General features: G+C 49.2%; 1 protein-coding gene across 3 annotated transcripts; it reads left to right on the plus strand.

Annotated features, from left to right (window-relative positions):
• The first annotated feature begins 143 nt into the window (after positions 1–143).
• LINS1 (lines homolog 1) lies at positions 144–16,637 on the plus strand. Of its 3 annotated transcripts, none has more exons than XM_004593186.2 (7): positions 144–263; positions 7,727–8,215; positions 8,315–8,404; positions 9,711–9,852; positions 10,488–11,078; positions 12,894–13,065; positions 15,502–16,637. In XM_004593186.2, the coding sequence occupies exons 2-7, from the start codon at positions 7,817–7,819 to the stop codon at positions 16,349–16,351; spliced, it is 2,244 nt and encodes a 747-aa protein (XP_004593243.2). In that variant the 5' UTR covers positions 144–263; positions 7,727–7,816; the 3' UTR covers positions 16,352–16,637. The 3 variants fall into 3 exon arrangements, with proteins under 3 accessions (XP_004593243.2, XP_058522551.1, XP_058522552.1); XM_058666568.1 differs by having other exon boundaries at positions 12,905–13,065; positions 15,502–15,638; XM_058666569.1 differs by having other exon boundaries at positions 12,962–13,065; positions 15,502–15,638.
• Positions 16,638–16,962: the final 325 nt, after the last annotated feature.

Below are 16,962 nucleotides of genomic sequence, written 5' to 3' on the forward strand. Positions count from 1 at the left end.
GGATTCATCTCTGATTGGTCTCACCCGCTTTCCCCGCTGCAGCTTCCCTCCCCCACCCCTGCTGAGGCTTTCGAGGCTCCGCCCCTGGCTGGGAGACTCCAAGTGGTTGCTAAGAGACGCGGTACGCCGAACGCGGCCTCTGCGCATGCGGGGGGAGGGGCCAGCGTGGACTTTGTGTGAACTACGGTGGCGCGGAGGTGGGAGTAGGTGCTCACCGGCATGGCGTTGCGAAAGCGGAGGGGTGGGAGCCGCAGACCGGACAGGTACGCCGGGGGCTGCGCGGGGAAGGCGTGCGTGCGGCTGGCCAAGGGACTCAGAGGTTGTGGAGGTGGCACTCTGTGCTTTCCCCTTCCTGGGGAAGATGCGAACGCTAGGTTATGTGAAGAAAAAAAAACATGGGGCGGAGAGACGGGCGTCGGGTTTGTCCAGGACGCCGGTGTCCGCGTGCGCGGGAGCGGTCTGCGAGGAGCTGACATTGAGGGACGAGGAGCTGACATTGAGGGACGAGGAGCTGACATTGAGGGACGAGGAGCAGATCGTGGGCCGAGGCCAGAGCTTCGCCGACCGAGGAGAAGCTGCCAGGGCCGTGGTGCTGCAGGGGGCTTCGCTCCTGAGGGAGACTGCCTCCCTGACGTGTGGGAAGCAGCTGTTGCCGCGTGTCGGCCACTCAGGGGACACGTGTGACAGGTGGCCTAGGTGTGCCGTTTGTGCGTGAGCCCTGAGCTGCCCGGGGCCTGGGAGGGTGGGCGTCAGGTGCAGCGGGGAGCGGACTGCAGTGTAGCACAGGCGGGGAAGGACTGGGATGGTGGCCGAGGGAGCACTGGGCAGCGCTGCCTGAGGGTGTCGGGCTTGAAGGCCAGGCCCGGGGTGAGTGGGCGGGAAGGACGGGCCCTGCCCTGAGGTTCTGGCCACAGAGGGATCCTATTCTGGGGGCGGGGACTTTATGCTAGAGCAGGTTGTTGAGTTTGGCCGCTGGCTGCGGTCATTCCAGGTTCAAGTGGAGGAGGCCCAGGCTTGTGCTGGGTCCTCCTCGGCCGCGTCTGCAGGTCCTGCCAAGCGCGGTGACCGCCGCCTGCTTAAGAGAACCGTGTTCTTCACATCAGGACCTGCCTCGTCCAGCGGCTTTCCAACCTTCTTGGTGTTATTTCGTTGGCCTTGTAGGAGGTCATTGCTGTGCAAAACCAGAATGGAATCACTTAGTGCCGGGTGCCCCGTGAACATTCAGCTATGAAATGGGCCAGTTTTCTCCACAGCCCAATGTTCCCAGCAGGTGATCCCAGTAACTTTGGAACAGCCGGCCCCCTTTTCTTCTTTTCCTCTGCCCTTCTGAGGTACCTGGTTTCTCCTGGGAAACACTGACAGCTCAGATCCCTGCTCCTCCCATGAATCCCATTTCATTTATAAAATCTTGGCATGAGACACTTTGTTTTGGCAGTTTAAAATGAAAAATTTAAAAAAATTACTAGCATGTTGACAATAGTGGAGATAAAAAATAGTAGCAAAATAACCCCGGGAACTGGTTCTAGAATGATTTCACTCATGGCTTATATCCCTAACTTTGTTTTCAGCCACAAATGTGTTTGATGACTGTGTAAGTCCTCCCATGTGTCAGGCTATGAGCCAGGAGCCAGGAGCCTAGAACTGTTCTAGGAAGAAGAGAGAGAGATGTACCCACTAGTTCCGTCCCCAGATGGCCTCAACAGCTGGGCTGGACCAAAGCCGGAAGTCAGGAACTCCATCTGGGTCTCCTGTGCGGTGGTAGGGACCTAAGTACTCGAGCGTCCTCTGCTGCTTTCTCAGGCACATTAGCAAGGAGCTGGGTCAGGAATGGAGTAGCTGGGACTTCTATGGGAGGCTGGTATCTCAGGCAGGGGCCTAATCCACCACACCACAATGCTTGGCTCTGAGGAAGCCTCTTATCTGTAATTGGATTGTCAGCCTTTTCCTTCCTGAGGAAGAAAAAAACCAGCAGATTTCTTTCCAGTATCAGAGTCCTATCACAAGCGTTGATAAGAGGACAGAATCCTAACACGGGATGACATTGCAGTGTTGTCAGTGACCCAGCAGTGGCCTGGGAACCCCATTCCAGAGCCGCCTCTGAGACTCACGGTTGGTTAGGCTCCTGTGTCCTGCTTTCCCAGGCCCTCTTAGTAATGCTGGTGCACACCAGCACTGGAGCCCCTGGCTCTAAGGAAGCCAGCTGGGACTGCTGTGGTTAGGTACTGTCCATGCTGCCTAAATTTAGGCCTACACACAGCAAGGCCACAGTTTCCTACAACTGGCAGGTGTAGCCCATTTTGCCCACTCTGCTCTTCAGGTCTCCTGCCCAGTAGGACATTGAGGAGGGCCAGGGTAGGAACAGCCAGACGACACTCGGCAGGACACGCTGCCAGGAAGCTCGCCACCCCCTTCGTGAAGAGGCTGGCAGATCCATTTTGTTATTTCTGGAAGAATGAATGCTGTCTGGTTAGGAGAAGGAACGAAATCCTGGGCGACAGCATTGTCTTCTGTGTCCTGTGGCTTCTCGTTGTGTGGCAGCCTCTCCATTAATACGGCAGAATTAGTTCAGTAGCCCCAGGGCTGTGATCAGATTTAAGCCAGTTGTTGAATTGGACTGAAGTGTAGTATTGAATTTCTTGCTTTATTAGCAAACTTTAATAGCCAGTCCATACAAAGCAAAGTCGTTTTTGTTTCAGTGTTAATAATATTGCCCATTAAGATCGATAGTTTTCTGTATTTGAAATTTAAACATAGGGGTTATTTAAAGAAAACTTTTCTAGAAGAGGGAGTGATGTCTTTATGTAAAAAGAAGAGTTAAGCTGGTAGTAGCTCCTTTGATAATTTGCAGTTAAGTGACAGTATTTTCTAATGAACAGACTGCATTTAGAAGTTCTGTCTTTTCTGCCTAGAAATATTTTAAGAAAGTATATTAACATTTTGGATAGAATTTTATATAGTCTTTGTTCCACAAATTTTAAAAATTCTAATGTTTTCAATACCATTTTAATTCATATTAATGAAATCCTAAGCACATTAGTAGTAAGAATTAGAAGACTGATGTCTGTAGCTGAAGTTATTATTTTAAAGATTTATTTATTTATTTTTACTGGAAAGGCAGATTTACAAAGTGAAGGAGACAAATCTTCTGTCTGCTGGTTCACCCCCCCCCCCCCAGATGACCTCAACAGCTGGAGCTGACAGGTGCCAGGAGCCGGGAGCCTCTTCTGGGTCTGCCAGTTGGATGCAGGATCCCAAGACTTTGGGCCATTCTCTGCTGCTTTCCTAGGCCACAAGCAGGGAGCTGAAAGGGAAGTGGAGCAGCCAGGACACACATATGGGTGCCGGTGCTTGGAAGCAGAGGATTAGTTTTTGGAACCACAATGCTGACCCCAAAACTATTATTTTTAATTAGGCTTTTTCATTTTGAGGTAATAAGCAGGAAATAATACCTTCTTGTAGCCATCGCCTCATGTCCAACAAGGTTAGTATCTTACAAAGCTGCAGTATAGTGTTAGTCAGAATGGGTTCCTGGTACTGTGCACCAATCTTCCTGGGATTTCCCATGTTACTTGTATTTGTTGGGATGTGTGCACCTAGATGTGAAGGTGCTAGGCCAGAAGGGTGAGGCGGACCAGGGAGCTGCAGCCAGTCTCTGTCCACCTGCTACATTGTAACTCCTCCCTCTTTCCTATCTACAAAGTACACCCACTTTCCCATCATGCACCTGTGTCTGGTCAGGGACCAGGAAGGAGGAGACGCCATGACAACCCATGGAAGTTAAACTGTGTGGAAGACCCCAGAAGCCTCACATGTGCTGACCTCCACCCTATCTGTGAATTCAGTAAGGGTACCACCCTTGCGTCCTAACAGCAGACTCTTCATGTGCAAGAGGCCCTCCCTTGGCTGTGGGCTTCTGATCTGTGGTGGGGGGCCTTCCAGGGTGGCCTCCCAGGTGCTCCCAGGCAGCTCCGGCCTGCTCGGAGGGCTGTTTCCCTGTGTAGGGAGCAGGGCACAGCACAGCTTTGCTGAAGGGCCTCTCACACTGTTGCTGGTATCCACATCTCAGCTCTTTCCTTTCCCTGTCCCCACAAGGGTCATTTATTTTTACATGAAAGAGTTGCAGAGATTGAGAGAGATACAGAGAGAGCTTCTATGCACAGGTCCGCTCCCCAGATAGCCACAACAGCCAGAGCTGGGTTGGTCCAAAGCTGGCAGCCAGGAGCTGCTTCTGAATCTCCCATGTGGATTACAGGGCCCAAGGCCTTAGGCTCTGCTCCACTGCTCTCCCTTGAAGAAGCGGCACACTTCTCCAGTGTAGCTGTGCCACTTTGCATTCTCACATCCTTGCCAGCATTTGCTCTTGCTGCTTCTGCCTGTTATCTCGTGGCTGCCGTGGTTGGACACCTGTGAGGTGCTTGTTACCCATCTCACTTGCCACTGTAATGAATGTGTGTGCCTCTTGCACATCTCTTCTTGAATTGTTTTTCCAATGTTGATCTGTAAGAGTTCTTTACTCTGATGCTAACTGTTTATCAGTCATGCTTGTCTTGCATTCTCTTACTAGGATTTTCCACAGAGTAGAAGTTTCTCTTTGTTGAAGTCTTGTTTATCAGTTGTGAGTTTGAGAATCAAGGCTATGAACTCTATCTATCCTTCAGGCTGAAGGATTTCCTCCTAGTTTGTGTTTCTCTCTCTCTCTCTCTGTTCTTTTTTTTTTTTTTTTAAAGATTTATTTATTTTATTACAAAGTCAGATATACAGAGAGGAGGAGAGACAGAGAGGAAGATCATCCATCCGATGATTCACTCCCCAAGTGAGCTGCAATGGCCGGTGCATGCCAACCCTCTTCCGGGTCTCCCACGCGGGTACAGGGTCCCAATGCATTGGGCCGTCCTCAACTGCTTTCCCAGGCCACAAGCAGCGAGCTGGCTGGGAAGTGGAGCTGCCGGGATTAGAACCGGTGCCCATATGGGATCCCGGGGCGTTCAAGGCGAGGACTTTAGCCGCTAGGCCACCACGCCACCGGGCCCTCTCTCTTGATTCTTATTAAACTGTTTCATTTTCAACTTTTTACAGCAGTGCTCCATTTGGGGCTAATTTTTTTGTGGAAAGTGGAAATTATTTTAAATGGTGAAAAAGCAAGGCTGGGTCTTACACACTCATTTCTGTAATGACTGTCAGCTATTTATGAGCTGATACCAAAGCAGAATCAGTGAGTAATTTGACTTCCTGTGAGGATATTTCTGGGTTTGGTATAGTTGATGAAAGTAATTTTGACAAAAAAATGAAATGGATGTTTGTGGGAAATAAGCCCACCTGACACCACCTGCCCAGCACAGGGTGGACTCAGGAAGGAAGCGGAGCGTGAGGTGTTTTCTGGTGCCCGGTCTTCCAGATGGTGGGCAGCAGGTGGTAGCAGGCCCCGCCTCAGGCGTTCAGCTCCTTTTATTACTCAGGGATCCTCTCTCCCAGCTCCCCATGGCCAGGCAGTCCTGCAGTCACGTGGTATCTGAAGCAAGGGGAAGGAGAGCTGTTAGGAGTTGGGTATTGTGGTGCAAGCAGGATGGGAGAGGAGAAAGGATTTACACTGTGGGCATTTAGAAACAATGTGATGATCTTGGAAGCACACCTTAGAAGCAACCCAGCATTTTACAAAGTCCAGTAGCCTTGCAGGGGGTCCCAGCCTTCTGCCACAGAAAGGCTCCTGAGGGCGTCTCTTCTACCTACAGCAGGTGGGCTACTCAGCCTAGTGACGTGGGGTGAAAACTTCACAGCCTTCCTAAGAAGGCACCCTAGAACACTGTATGCCAGGGGTGATAACCTGTGGTGTGCCCAGCCTGGGAACCCTAGGTAATGAAATCTTGGGAGTAATTTGGTCAAATTCACACTCAACAAATCTTGTCCAGGCGAGAGGGAGGAGAGGATGGGGAAGAGTATGAAGAGATGGAGCTGCCTTCCCATAGAAACCCCAGTCTGGGTGTAAATTAGGCACTCTGATTCTATGCAGAGAGATGCCCATTGTCATGGATGCTCTGCCTCCCCAACTGCACTCCTCTGTCTCATGCCTGGATTCTACAAAGACGGGACCTAGCCCACCCATTTCTGCTAGCGAGCTCATCAGTTGAGCTTAGGTTTTCTCCACTTGTGGCTGGACGCATGGCCCTGGCGTCATGGCTGTTCTAAGGCTAAGCTAAGTCCTACAGAAATATACCATTGAGTCACTTCTAACATGTCCTTCAACCTTGGGTTGCATAGCAGCTTTTGAAAAAAAAATGAAGCGTAGTTCCGGTGGGAAAGCTGCACAGCAGTTAACCTCCGTGACTTTAGGGTTTGTGCAGCATGTGAGGAGGACAGTGAGAAGCAGTGTTCAGTAGTGTGATCTTGCAGGAGGGTGGACGAGGTTGGAGATGAGGCTGTGTAAGTTATTGCATAAGCTTAGGAGGAGTGCTGGATAGAAATGTCCCAGCTGACCAAGCACCAGAGGAAGACTGAGCAGGGCCCCGCAGTCCTGATGTCGGAGGGCTCCAGCTCTGAAGTTATAGACTGTCTGCTTCAGATCTTGGCTTAACCTCCCTGCTCTTTAGTTCCTAATCTGTGAAATGAGTGTGATATTTTCTTACTTCATAAGTATGTTGTAAATCTCACCTAGATAACCTGATACACATGAGGCGCTGAGTGATGGATAGTAGTTATTCGCAAAAATTCCACAGGCTTTTGTTGTAGAAATTAGGCCCCTTCCTGCGGGGAAGAGGCCAAGGGGGTGGGCATTTGTAGACACGTGGGAGCCAGGAGTAAGAGGTGTGGGTTTTTGTTCAAGGGTAGACTTTATGAGAACAGATCACCCCCATATAAATGAGCACATACAAAGATGTTATTGAACACATTAAGGAAATAGGCAGATGTAATACTGCTTTTAAAGCAATAACTATAAACTTCTTGGGGTAAGGAAATGTTTGCTGATGAAAGCAAAACTTGCTTTTCCCATAGTCTGTGGATGCCTTGCACTGTAAGCTGTGATGCAGGGGTGTACAATAGCTCAGAGGCAGGAGAGGGGCCAGGGGCCCCAGTGTTGCACTGAGAAGACAGCCAGGAATCTCCGCTCACTCCCAAGTCTACACTCACCTCCCTGTGGTACTTGTACTCTGTGCTCTAAACTCCCTGTCATTTTATTTAATGCTGCAGGTGATAATCAGGAGCTCTTACTATTTGCATGTGAAGTTGGAAATTAATCAGCAGTAGCCATAATAGTGTGTGACGTTATAGCAATCTAGCTTTAGGTTTTCATCTAAATTGAAGGTGAAGGTTGATGAATTAGAGCTAAGCCAGTGGCCCGCAAGGGACATTCGACAACATCAGCAGACGTTTTTGCCTGTTTCACCTTGGCAGGTGAGGGGGAGCCTTGGGCCTGTGGAGGGTGGGAATGCTGCTGGACAGGCCATGTGTTTGCACAGGTTAACAGTGCCAGGGCCCACTGAGGAACAGGAGGGGAGAGCTCAAGTTTCTGCTGTGGTAAGATTACAAAGGGCTTATGTTCTTAAATTGTATGCAGAACATGCATGTCATTGCTATTTGTTAAAATAATGCCTATTGCTACTTTACATTTTAGAAATTCAGCAATCAACACTCCCTTTACCTGGGGAAACTGATTTATGATTTAATGGAAACTTTGCATTTATTTTGTTCATACATGAGTAACACCTGCAATTTTTAATTCTTCATGTTTTAGGCTTTCCTGAAGAAATAGTTTATAGATTCACTGCATTTCTGAAAACACAGATATTTACAGTTGGAAGTTGTCAGCCTTACGGAAGGCAAAATGAAAGCTTCCCGTGAAGTTTTGGAAGAGTTATACAACAAAGTACTTCTTGGAGCCATGCTCGAGAATGACAGCCTTCATTACACCTGTTATCTCAGCCCAGCAGTGCTGGGTCAGGGTCACTCCACCCTCTCCTGCGCAGAGTGGGCAGGCCCCCAGGACGGCCGGGAGGAGCCCCAGCTGGCCTCTGTCAGCACAGCTCCCGCCTCGGTAGCACCCACGTGTGGGAGGAGCAGCCAGCAGAGCAGCAGCGCCCGGGAGCTGGTGCTGCTTCAGCTGACGGTGATCCAGGTCCTGCTGGCCCGGGCCTCCTCCGTCCACACCGAGAGCCGCATCAGGGCCAAGTACAGAGATGTGGTCAGCAGTCTTGTACGGTCGGCTGAAGTCGATTCCAAATTGGTGAGCTATTGGTTGTTGTTTTTCAGAGACCTGGATGCTTAGAATAAGAGACTTAACAACATCCAGCAGCAGTGGATTAAATGTATTTGTTTCCTACAGATCTGTATGTTCCACAACTCGGATAAATTGTTATCCCACATGGCCACAAAGTGTCTTGGGTTGCTTCTGTATTTCCAACTGAAAGAAAAGGTAAGATAAGTAACAAAATTTTGTTATTATTTTTTTATGGTTCCTTTAAAATTTCATCCTTCAGATATGTGTGATAACCAAGTGTTGGCTCACATAATAATGTGCCAATCCACAGAAATGTAAGAATGGCGTAGTGTGACAGAGGTATTTATCAAGGGTTAGTCTTGAATAAATCATAATAAATCAGATTTATAGAGAGAAGGAAAGACAGAGAAAGATCTTCCATCTACTGGTTCACTTCGGAAGTAGCTGCAATAGCCAGAGCTGAACCAATTGTAAGCAGGAGCCAGGAGCTTCTTCCAGGTCTGCCATGTGCGTGCAGGGTCCCAAGACTTTGGGCCGTCCTCTACTGCTTTCCCAGGCCTCACACAGGGAGCTGGATGGAAAATGGAGCAGCCAGGACATGAACCATTGCCCATACGGATCCCAGCACTTGCAAGGGGAGGATTAGCCATTCAGGCCATCATGCTGGCCCCGTAAATCAGATTCTTAAGCCAAGGGATGAGCTGCACATCAAAGAGCCTACAGGAAGGAAGACACCTCTGCTCTGGACTTAGGGGCCTTTGCCTCAGACCAAGGGCCTGTTCCACAGTTTAAGTGCGTTTACGATGTAATGAAAACCAAACTCAATAAAATTTATATGCATATGTTGGCTTATTTCAGTTAGATTTTTTTTTTTTTAGAATTAGATTTTCTTAAAGCAAAAGTGCTTATTTATAATAGAAAACTTGTAAACTGGAACACAGTGTAAGGAATAAAAGCACATCATTTTAGAAACCAGAGTTAGCACAGCTAAGCTTTCCTTGTTTCCTTTGAAAGAGTTACGGAGGGAGAGGGGAGAGACAGAGGTCTTGCATCACTGGTTCTTCCCTAAACGGCTACAGCTGCTGGAGCTGAACGAGGCCAACAGCAGGAGCCAGGAGCTTCATCCACGTCTCCCATGTGGGTGCAGGGGCCCGGACACTTGGAGCGTCTGCTGCTGCTTTCGCAGGCCATCAGCAGGGTGCTGGGTGGGAAGTGGAGCAGCTGGGACAGAACTGGAGCCCAGTGTGGATGCTAGCATTGCGGACAGCGGCTTCATCCGCTGTGCCTCAACACTGACGCTTATGTTTCACTCTGAGGCTTTGTGCAGTAGCAGTGTGAGTGGCGTGGCTTGCAGAATGTTACATTTCTGTCTAAACTTGTCTCACCACATATTATCATACATCCTTTGACAATGTTGTGTATGTACCACATATTGCAGCTGATTTGTAACTGCAAAGAAGCTACCATATTACAAGCAACTTTTTCATGTTCTCACTTGTAGATGCCATTGAGTGACTCTTGCATTGCATTTTGCCAAAAAAGTCTTTCTGACTACCCGAAGAGTGATAAAGCAATAAACTGTCTGTGTACTCTTACAGTTGCAATAAAGGAAATCTTTAAAGATACAAGTTCCCAGAAAGCAGGTAGGAACGTACTGCCATGTGGGCAACTGTCTGATTCCCAGGAGCATTATCTTTACAAGGAAGAATAAAGGTGGACAGAATACTGTGTATCTGGCCTGTCCTGAACTAGGAAAAGCTGCAGCATCTTCTGTCCTACTAATTCACTCCACAAATGGCCACAGTGACCACAGCGAGCAGCAGCTTCATCCTGGCCTCACACGGGGATGCAGGGGCCCACGTACTTGGGCTATCTTCCACTGCTTTCCAGATGCATTAACAAGGAGGTGGATCAGAATTAGAGCAGCCAGGACTTGAACCTGGGCGCACAGGAGATGCCAGCAGTGCAGATTTTACCTGCACGCTGTGCCCGGAGAGTACCCTAACCCTAACTTTTTAAAAGAAAAAGGAAAGTTACAAGGAAAACAAAAGCTTTTCCTTATGGTGCATCCTTGGCATTAGTCATATGTTCTTGGTACTTGTCAAATGGATGGTAACCGTGGTTACTGGCTTTACATCCTGTTCACACTGCGAATAATTCCGTAGCATCTTTTTTTCTTCTTACAAAAGTGACATTTATTAGAGGAACTACACTGTAAAATTATGCTTTAGGAAGCTGTTTTTCCTTTTGGTAACAATGGCTGTTCTTACATCTGCAGAAATTGTCCAGCAGCTGCTGACCCCTTTGGACGCGGCTCTGGAAGTATTCTATGATTCCCTGTTTTCTCAGCATTTTGAACACTGCCAAGATCCTCATGAACTTGTTACCAACCTGCTGAGCTTCCTGGAGCTGCTTGAACTGCTCAGCGCCTCCAGGGTCTTCCTGAAATCACACTTCACTTGCCAGAGGATCTTATTTTTGAAGCCTTCTTGCATGCTGGATGTGATTATGTGGCCTGTTGAGGCTTTTGTCCAAAGGAAACTCTTCCTACTCATCAAAAAGTGCCTTCTTGGGACAGCGGGAGAGGACCTGTGCCGGGCACCCGTGCCCACGTGTGTGACGCCGGGCCGTCCTGCTGATGCCGACACCGCAGCTCTGGCCAACGCTGTTCTCCAGGCAGTGACTCTGGGGCTACTGAAGACGCTGTCTGTCCATGGGAAGCCTTCCTGCTTCGGAGGCGACAGAGCCCAGCCCACAATGGGACAGCACTCTGCTCCAGATCCTGTGATCCGCAGGGCCGTGAGCCTGGTGCTCGTGAAATCCTTGGAAATTAAGTTTGAGAGTTGTACCTCAGCTAATGAAATGACAGGTAATTCTCTGAAATCCCTTTGTGTGCAAAGTAGTGAGTATCAAATTAAGTATAGTTCAGAGTTACCAGATCTCAGGACCAGTACAAATTCCGCTCATTTAAGCACTGTGTGATTCTAATCTAGTCCATTAAATTTTCTTCCTTCTTCCTCCTCCTCAAAAAAATCTAAAATTACTTTAAGAAACATGTCTGCTTTTTGTGAATTACATCTGAATTTGCATGGCCTAAAGGATGGTAGGTTTTTTGTAAAGTTGCTTTTGGGGAGGGCGCTTGGCACAGCCGCGGAACACACCACATCAGACACCTGTGTTCCCTGTCAGAGTGCCGGGGTTCAAGTCCAGACTGCACTTCCAACTCCAGCTTCCTGCTGATGTGCAGCCTGGGAGGTGCCAGTGATGGCTAAAGTACTGAACATTCCTGCCACCCCTGTGAGAGCCCTGGCTTAACTTCCAGCTCTTGGCTTCAGCCCGGCACAGCCATGGCTGTTGTCAGGGAGTCTGTGGGAGATCTCTGTGTCTCTCTGTCTGCCTTTCAAAATAAGCTAATTAACTAATTTTTTTAAAGATTTATTTATTTTTATTGGAAAGTCAGATTTACACAGAGAAGGAGAAACAGAAAGAGTTTCTGTCTCAAAGTGGCCGCAGCAGCTGGAGCTGAGCGGATCCAAAGCCAGGAGCCAGGAGCTTTTTCTGTGTCTCCCATTTGGGTGGGTGCAGAGTCCCAAGGCTTTGGGTGTCCTCTACTGCTTTCCCAGGCCACAAGCATGGAGCTGGATGGGAAGTAGAGCAGCTGGGACGTGAACGGGCACCCATATGGGATCCCAGCACTTGCAAGGCGAGGACTTTAGCCACTAGGCTACTGTGCCCCCCCCCCCAACTAATAAGTTGCTCTTGTGTTCCCTACAAGTAAGTGATAGAAATCAAGAGATGTGCAAATATTTATGGTATTATCATCCCTCATAAAATCAGATTATTGATCATTAGAAAATGAATTGAAACTAACGTGTGGAAACTTACATGAATGGAGACATCTTTGCATATATTTATTTCTAGGATGTTAAGTGGAGAGTTCAGTGAAATCCATGTAAAAAACTACAGAGCCTGGTTACTAGTTCCGGTGCTTGGGGAGACGAGTCCTGCAGTTTATTTGAGAAAGCTGAGTGAAAGGAAATACCGCTGGCAGCAGCCTGGCAGCTCCAGTGCAAGGTCAGAGCTGTGAGCAGAGACAGGCTGCCGCTCTGTAGCTCTTAGGAACAAGCTCTTAGACCTTGCAGTTGCAATTCACAACAGCAGGTGGCATATGTTACATCATTCAGAGTTACCAATTGCGGTAAAAACTCCCGCAAAAGAAGTTTTTTAAATTTTATGCTTAATGGTACTTTCAACAAATGATAAGTAGACTAACCTGGTATTTTAAAGGCAAAATTATGTTTGTTGGGTTGCGTTGTAACCAGCTGTAGTAACAGTTTTGACACCAGAAGTGGTCCATGTTGCCTGCTCGGTGGTCACGGTCTTGGCAGGGAGGAGGCCTGCTTTCCCTTCTCCGAGGTCACTGGTAATCTGGCAGTGATGTCAGACAGTCTCGCTGGACCTTTTCGTTGCAAGTCCTTGGGAAAGTCGCTTCAGATGCATGTTCTTGAAAAGTTCACTCCCCCCCCTCAGTCTTGGCTTTCTCGTTTGCAACACAAAGATGATCTCACAGGACTTTTGAACGTGGGAACTGCACCCATGCATTTTAAGGTCCTGCGAAGACCATGCATGCATGCGCAGGCGCAGTGTTAGGACGGGTTATCAACTGTTGCCTGCACTTTGCAAGTTTATTTGCAGAGGTACATGTCTGCGTTGCTGACCTTCGTGATGCCTCCCCCGCAGCCCTCACTGCAGCTGCACGGTCCCTGTGAATGGCTGTCGAGGGTCTTCATAGAGCAAGACGATGACATGCTGGAGGCCGCCAAGGCATCACTGGGCATCTACAGCAAGGTGACCAGGTCAGTGTGTGTTCAAATAGTTGTTGGGCTGTCTGCGCATTGGGAGCGTAGGAAATGTTCCTGAGCATGTGTGGTGTGTATTATCTCCTTCCCTTCTTGGCTCTGCCCTCCAAGAAAGGAGACTACACTTGGATCACCCTGAGAAGCTGGCTAGCTGGGCAGGTCCAGGATGACAGCCAACTGAGGTGCCTGAGCCAGCCCGGGATGCCTGAACCGGCCCAGGGTGCCTGAGCCAGCCTGGGATGCCTGAACCGGCCCAGGGTGCCTGAGCCAGCCCGGGATGCCTGAGCCAGCCCGGGATGCCTGAGCCGGCCCAGGGTGCCTGAGCCAGCCCGGGATGCCTGAACCGGCCCAGGGTGCCTGAGCCAGCCCAGGGTGCCTGAGCCAACCCGGGATGCCTGAGCCGGCCCAGGGTGCCTGAGCCAGCCCGGGATGCCTGAACCGGCCCAGGGTGCCTGAGCCAGCCCAGGGTGCCTGAGCCAACCCGGGATGCCTGAGCCGGCCCAGGGTGCCTGAGCCAGCCCAGGGTGCCTGAGCCAGCCCGGGATGCCTGAGCCGGCCCAGGGTACCTGAGCCGGCCTGGGGTCTGAGAGCCTGGCTCCCGCTTGAGCCTCCACCTGTGGCACCTGGAGATGGGGAAGCTAGTGTGCGCCTCCAGGAAGGTGAGCAGTAGGGCAGTGCGTTTGTCCTCTGCATGACTGACTTGGCTATGTTGAGTGTCTGGAGCGTCATTTTTGCCTTTATAAAGGTGAGTACAGACCTACAAATAACCTGAAGCACAGTTCCGAATTTTTATTTTAATGTGTAGTTGGATTTGGGCAGATACAGTTTTAAGGCAAATCCCCAAAATTGGTTTATAAAGTTGTGTTACTTGTAACGTTTTCTAAAGATTCCGGTTTATTGCAGCAGCTGCCGTGATTGCTTCTGAAGTTAATGACTGATGACCTGTTCCACCATTTCTGCTTCTACTTTATTCAAATCCTGAAGTCTTCGCTTCATTTCCATTTCTTTCTTGGCACAGGAGGAAGGGACCTCTTTCCCATGACTGGCGGTGTGGTGCTGAGCCGCCAGCACTTACTCGTGCCGTGACCCCGCTGGCGGTGGCAACTCAGCCTGGGAGTGCTTGGGGCCAACTTCCAAAAGGTTCCAATCAAGAAAACAGAAATTCCTGCATGTGATTTGAATTAGGCTCAGAAATGGTCAAATACAAATTTCATCTGAAAACGCACATGCCTGCAAGTGCACATATCTTAATTGCTCTCAAAGTTGGCCTCCTGCTGCCCAGGACAGAGAAAGCCCGCTCTGTCTCGCTTGGCCGGCGGATTGCTCGCTTCATAGACTTCAGTGCTGCATGTCCAGAGGGGCATGTTCTCATGACAGATGTAGTTTTTAATGTAGTTGTACTAAGGATGGGTTTTGTGTGTGTGTGCCCCCACGTGCATGGTTTGGGTTTTTTTTGTTTTTTGGTTGGTTTGTTGTTTTTTTTTTATTGTAAACCATAAAATCCAAAGATGAACCAAATGATGGAATTTTGGGCTCTTGTAGGAATTCGAATCCGAGGAGGCCAAGTTAGCCTCCCATGTGTACAGGGGTTCAAGCTGTGTCATGATGGCGGCTCTGTTTCTCTACCTCACAGCTGTCAGTGACCACCAGGAGCCCTGCGTCTCCATCAGCCTCCTAGAGCCTGCCTGAGTGTCGGCACAAGTGCCCGCAGGCACCTGCTCTGGCCACTGGAGACCACATTCTTGACTAAATGACCTTGTGGCCAGGAGCGTGGGATGCCTGAGGCTTGGTCCAGGTCATATGCACTGGGCTCCTCGGGGTGCCTAAGGAAGGAGGTGTAGGCTCCAGCCCCACCCTGAGAATGAAGAAACTGATGACTTGTTGAGCAGACACAAACCAGGACTGCTGAAGTCAGTGGGTTTTCTGTTGTTGAGTCAGGCTTGTGTAGGCTTTGTGGAGAAAGGTAAGGGTTTTGAAAGTTTTTTTTTTTTTCTTTTAGTGTGTTCAGGCTTAACAATAATTTTGTAGGTGGATTTGTGGATTACAGCTGTTAAAATTCATTTTCAGGCCTGGCACAATGGCTCAATGGCTAAATCCTTTCTTTGCTTGCACTGGGATCCCATGTGGGCACCAGTTCTTGTTGCAGCTGTTCCACTTCCCATCCAGCTCCCTGCTGTGGCCTGTGGGAAAGCAGTAGAGGATGGCCCAAAGCCTTGCGACCCTGCCATGGGAGACCTGGAAAAAGCTCCTGGCTCCTGGCTTCAGATCAGCTCAGCTCTGGCCATAGCAGCCATTTGGGGAGTGAATGAATGGGATGGAAGATTTTTATCTCTGTAAATCTGATCTACTTTCCCAATAAAAGAAACATAAATCTTAAAAATCCCCTCTGTTTCCATAAAAGTTAATCTGAGTTTTCCATTCTCATCCTTTCAGAGAATGGGAAGCCACTGAAAACCTGGCCCCAGAAGGAGAAAAGTGGGACCGTCATATGCATGAGAATGGCTGCAATCCACATTGTATTTTCCTATTCTTCTTAAAAAATGTAGGATTTGATTCTTCAGTTCTTCTTGACTTTTTGATTTCATCAGAGACTTGTTTTCTTGAGTATTTTGTCAGGTATTTAAAGCTACTGCAAAAAGAGTGGGATAATTTCTTGACCATTTGCAAGTCTTCTGATGGACCTACATCTGAACTGGGCATCCATACCTGTGGTTGTGTCCCCTCACTGGCCCAAGGCACAAGCAGCAGCCGGACAGCACCCTGCCGAGTGACTGCCTTTCCCAGTCGTGGTGGGATTCCAGCTCGGGTCCCCAGGGCTTCCCATGTTCCTGGTGAACACTTGAGCCAGGCCGTGACCTCGGCGGTGACCCACACCGTGCGGGCTGCTCGTTCATCTTCCCTTCAGGGCCCACCAGGTCTGGTAAATTACGACAGCTCGGATGATTCTGAAGCAGAATGCACAGACCAAAGCCTGGCCAGTAGCCGGCTGCCATCTTTGCGGCAAGCAGCAGTCGGGGCAACCCCTGACCCAGCTGGCAGCGGTGGGGGTCAAGAGCTGAGCCGAGAAACTTCCTCCTGTGCTGGCGGTGAGGTGGCCTCCAAAGGCAACGCCTGTACAGTGGGACTGCTTCACAGAACAGTGAAATGCTTCCGGGAGCTCCAGGGTGCCATTTCCCGTTTACAGAAGAAAAATCTTTTTCCATATAATCCAACTGCACTTCTGAAATTGTTAAATCATACAGAGACAATGTATAATAAAACTGTGATCCTGGGCCTGGCATGATAGCTGGTGGCTAAAGTTCTCGCCTTGCACGTGCCGGGATCCTATATGGCCACCAGTTCATGTCCTGGTGACCCTACTTCCCATCCAGCAACCTGCTTGTCACCTGAGAAAGCAGTCAAGGATGGCCCAGAGCCTTGGTACCCTGCACCCATATGGGAGGCCTGGAAGAAGCTCCTGGCTTCAGATAGGCTCAGCTCCAGCTTTTGCAGCCACTTGGGAAGTGAACCAGTGGATGGAAGATCTTCCTCTCCGTTTCTCCTCCTGTCTATATGTCTGACTTTCCAAGAAAAATTTTTAAAATAAATCTTTTTAAAAAAAATTGTGATCCTTTTGTAAAATAGCGTCATTTCATGACCAGAAATCGACTTTTCTGAATAGTACAAATTATGCTTCAGTGAGACAATCTTTAAAAAAAAATTGGGTGGCACAGAATGCCCACATCCCCAAATGGGAATGATGGTTCACATCTGGCCTGCTCTGCTTCTGATCCAGCTTCCTCCCAACATGCCTGAGAAAGCAGCAAATAATGACCAAGTACTCAGGTCTCTGCCATCCCTGTGGAAACCAGATGAAGTTGCATTTTGAGAGCAAACCAGTGGATGGAGAATCTT

The sequence above is a fragment of the Ochotona princeps genome, chromosome 6 (assembly GCF_030435755.1).
Source record: "Ochotona princeps isolate mOchPri1 chromosome 6, mOchPri1.hap1, whole genome shotgun sequence".
NCBI classification, from domain to species: Eukaryota; Metazoa; Chordata; class Mammalia; order Lagomorpha; family Ochotonidae; genus Ochotona; species Ochotona princeps.

What these genes read in the sequence shown, in the direction of transcription:
- LINS1 (XM_004593186.2), top strand. Translation starts at nt 7,817, where the DNA reads ATGAAAGCTTCCCGTGAAGTTTTGGAAGAGTTATACAACAAAGTACTT. An exon ending in CTGAAGTCGATTCCAAATTG is followed by an intron (nt 8,216 to 8,314) that starts GTGAGCTATTGG and finishes TGTTTCCTACAG; the next exon opens with ATCTGTATGTTCCACAACTC. An exon ending in CTCAGCTAATGAAATGACAG is followed by an intron (nt 11,079 to 12,893) that starts GTAATTCTCTGA and finishes GCACTTTGCAAG; the next exon opens with TTTATTTGCAGAGGTACATG.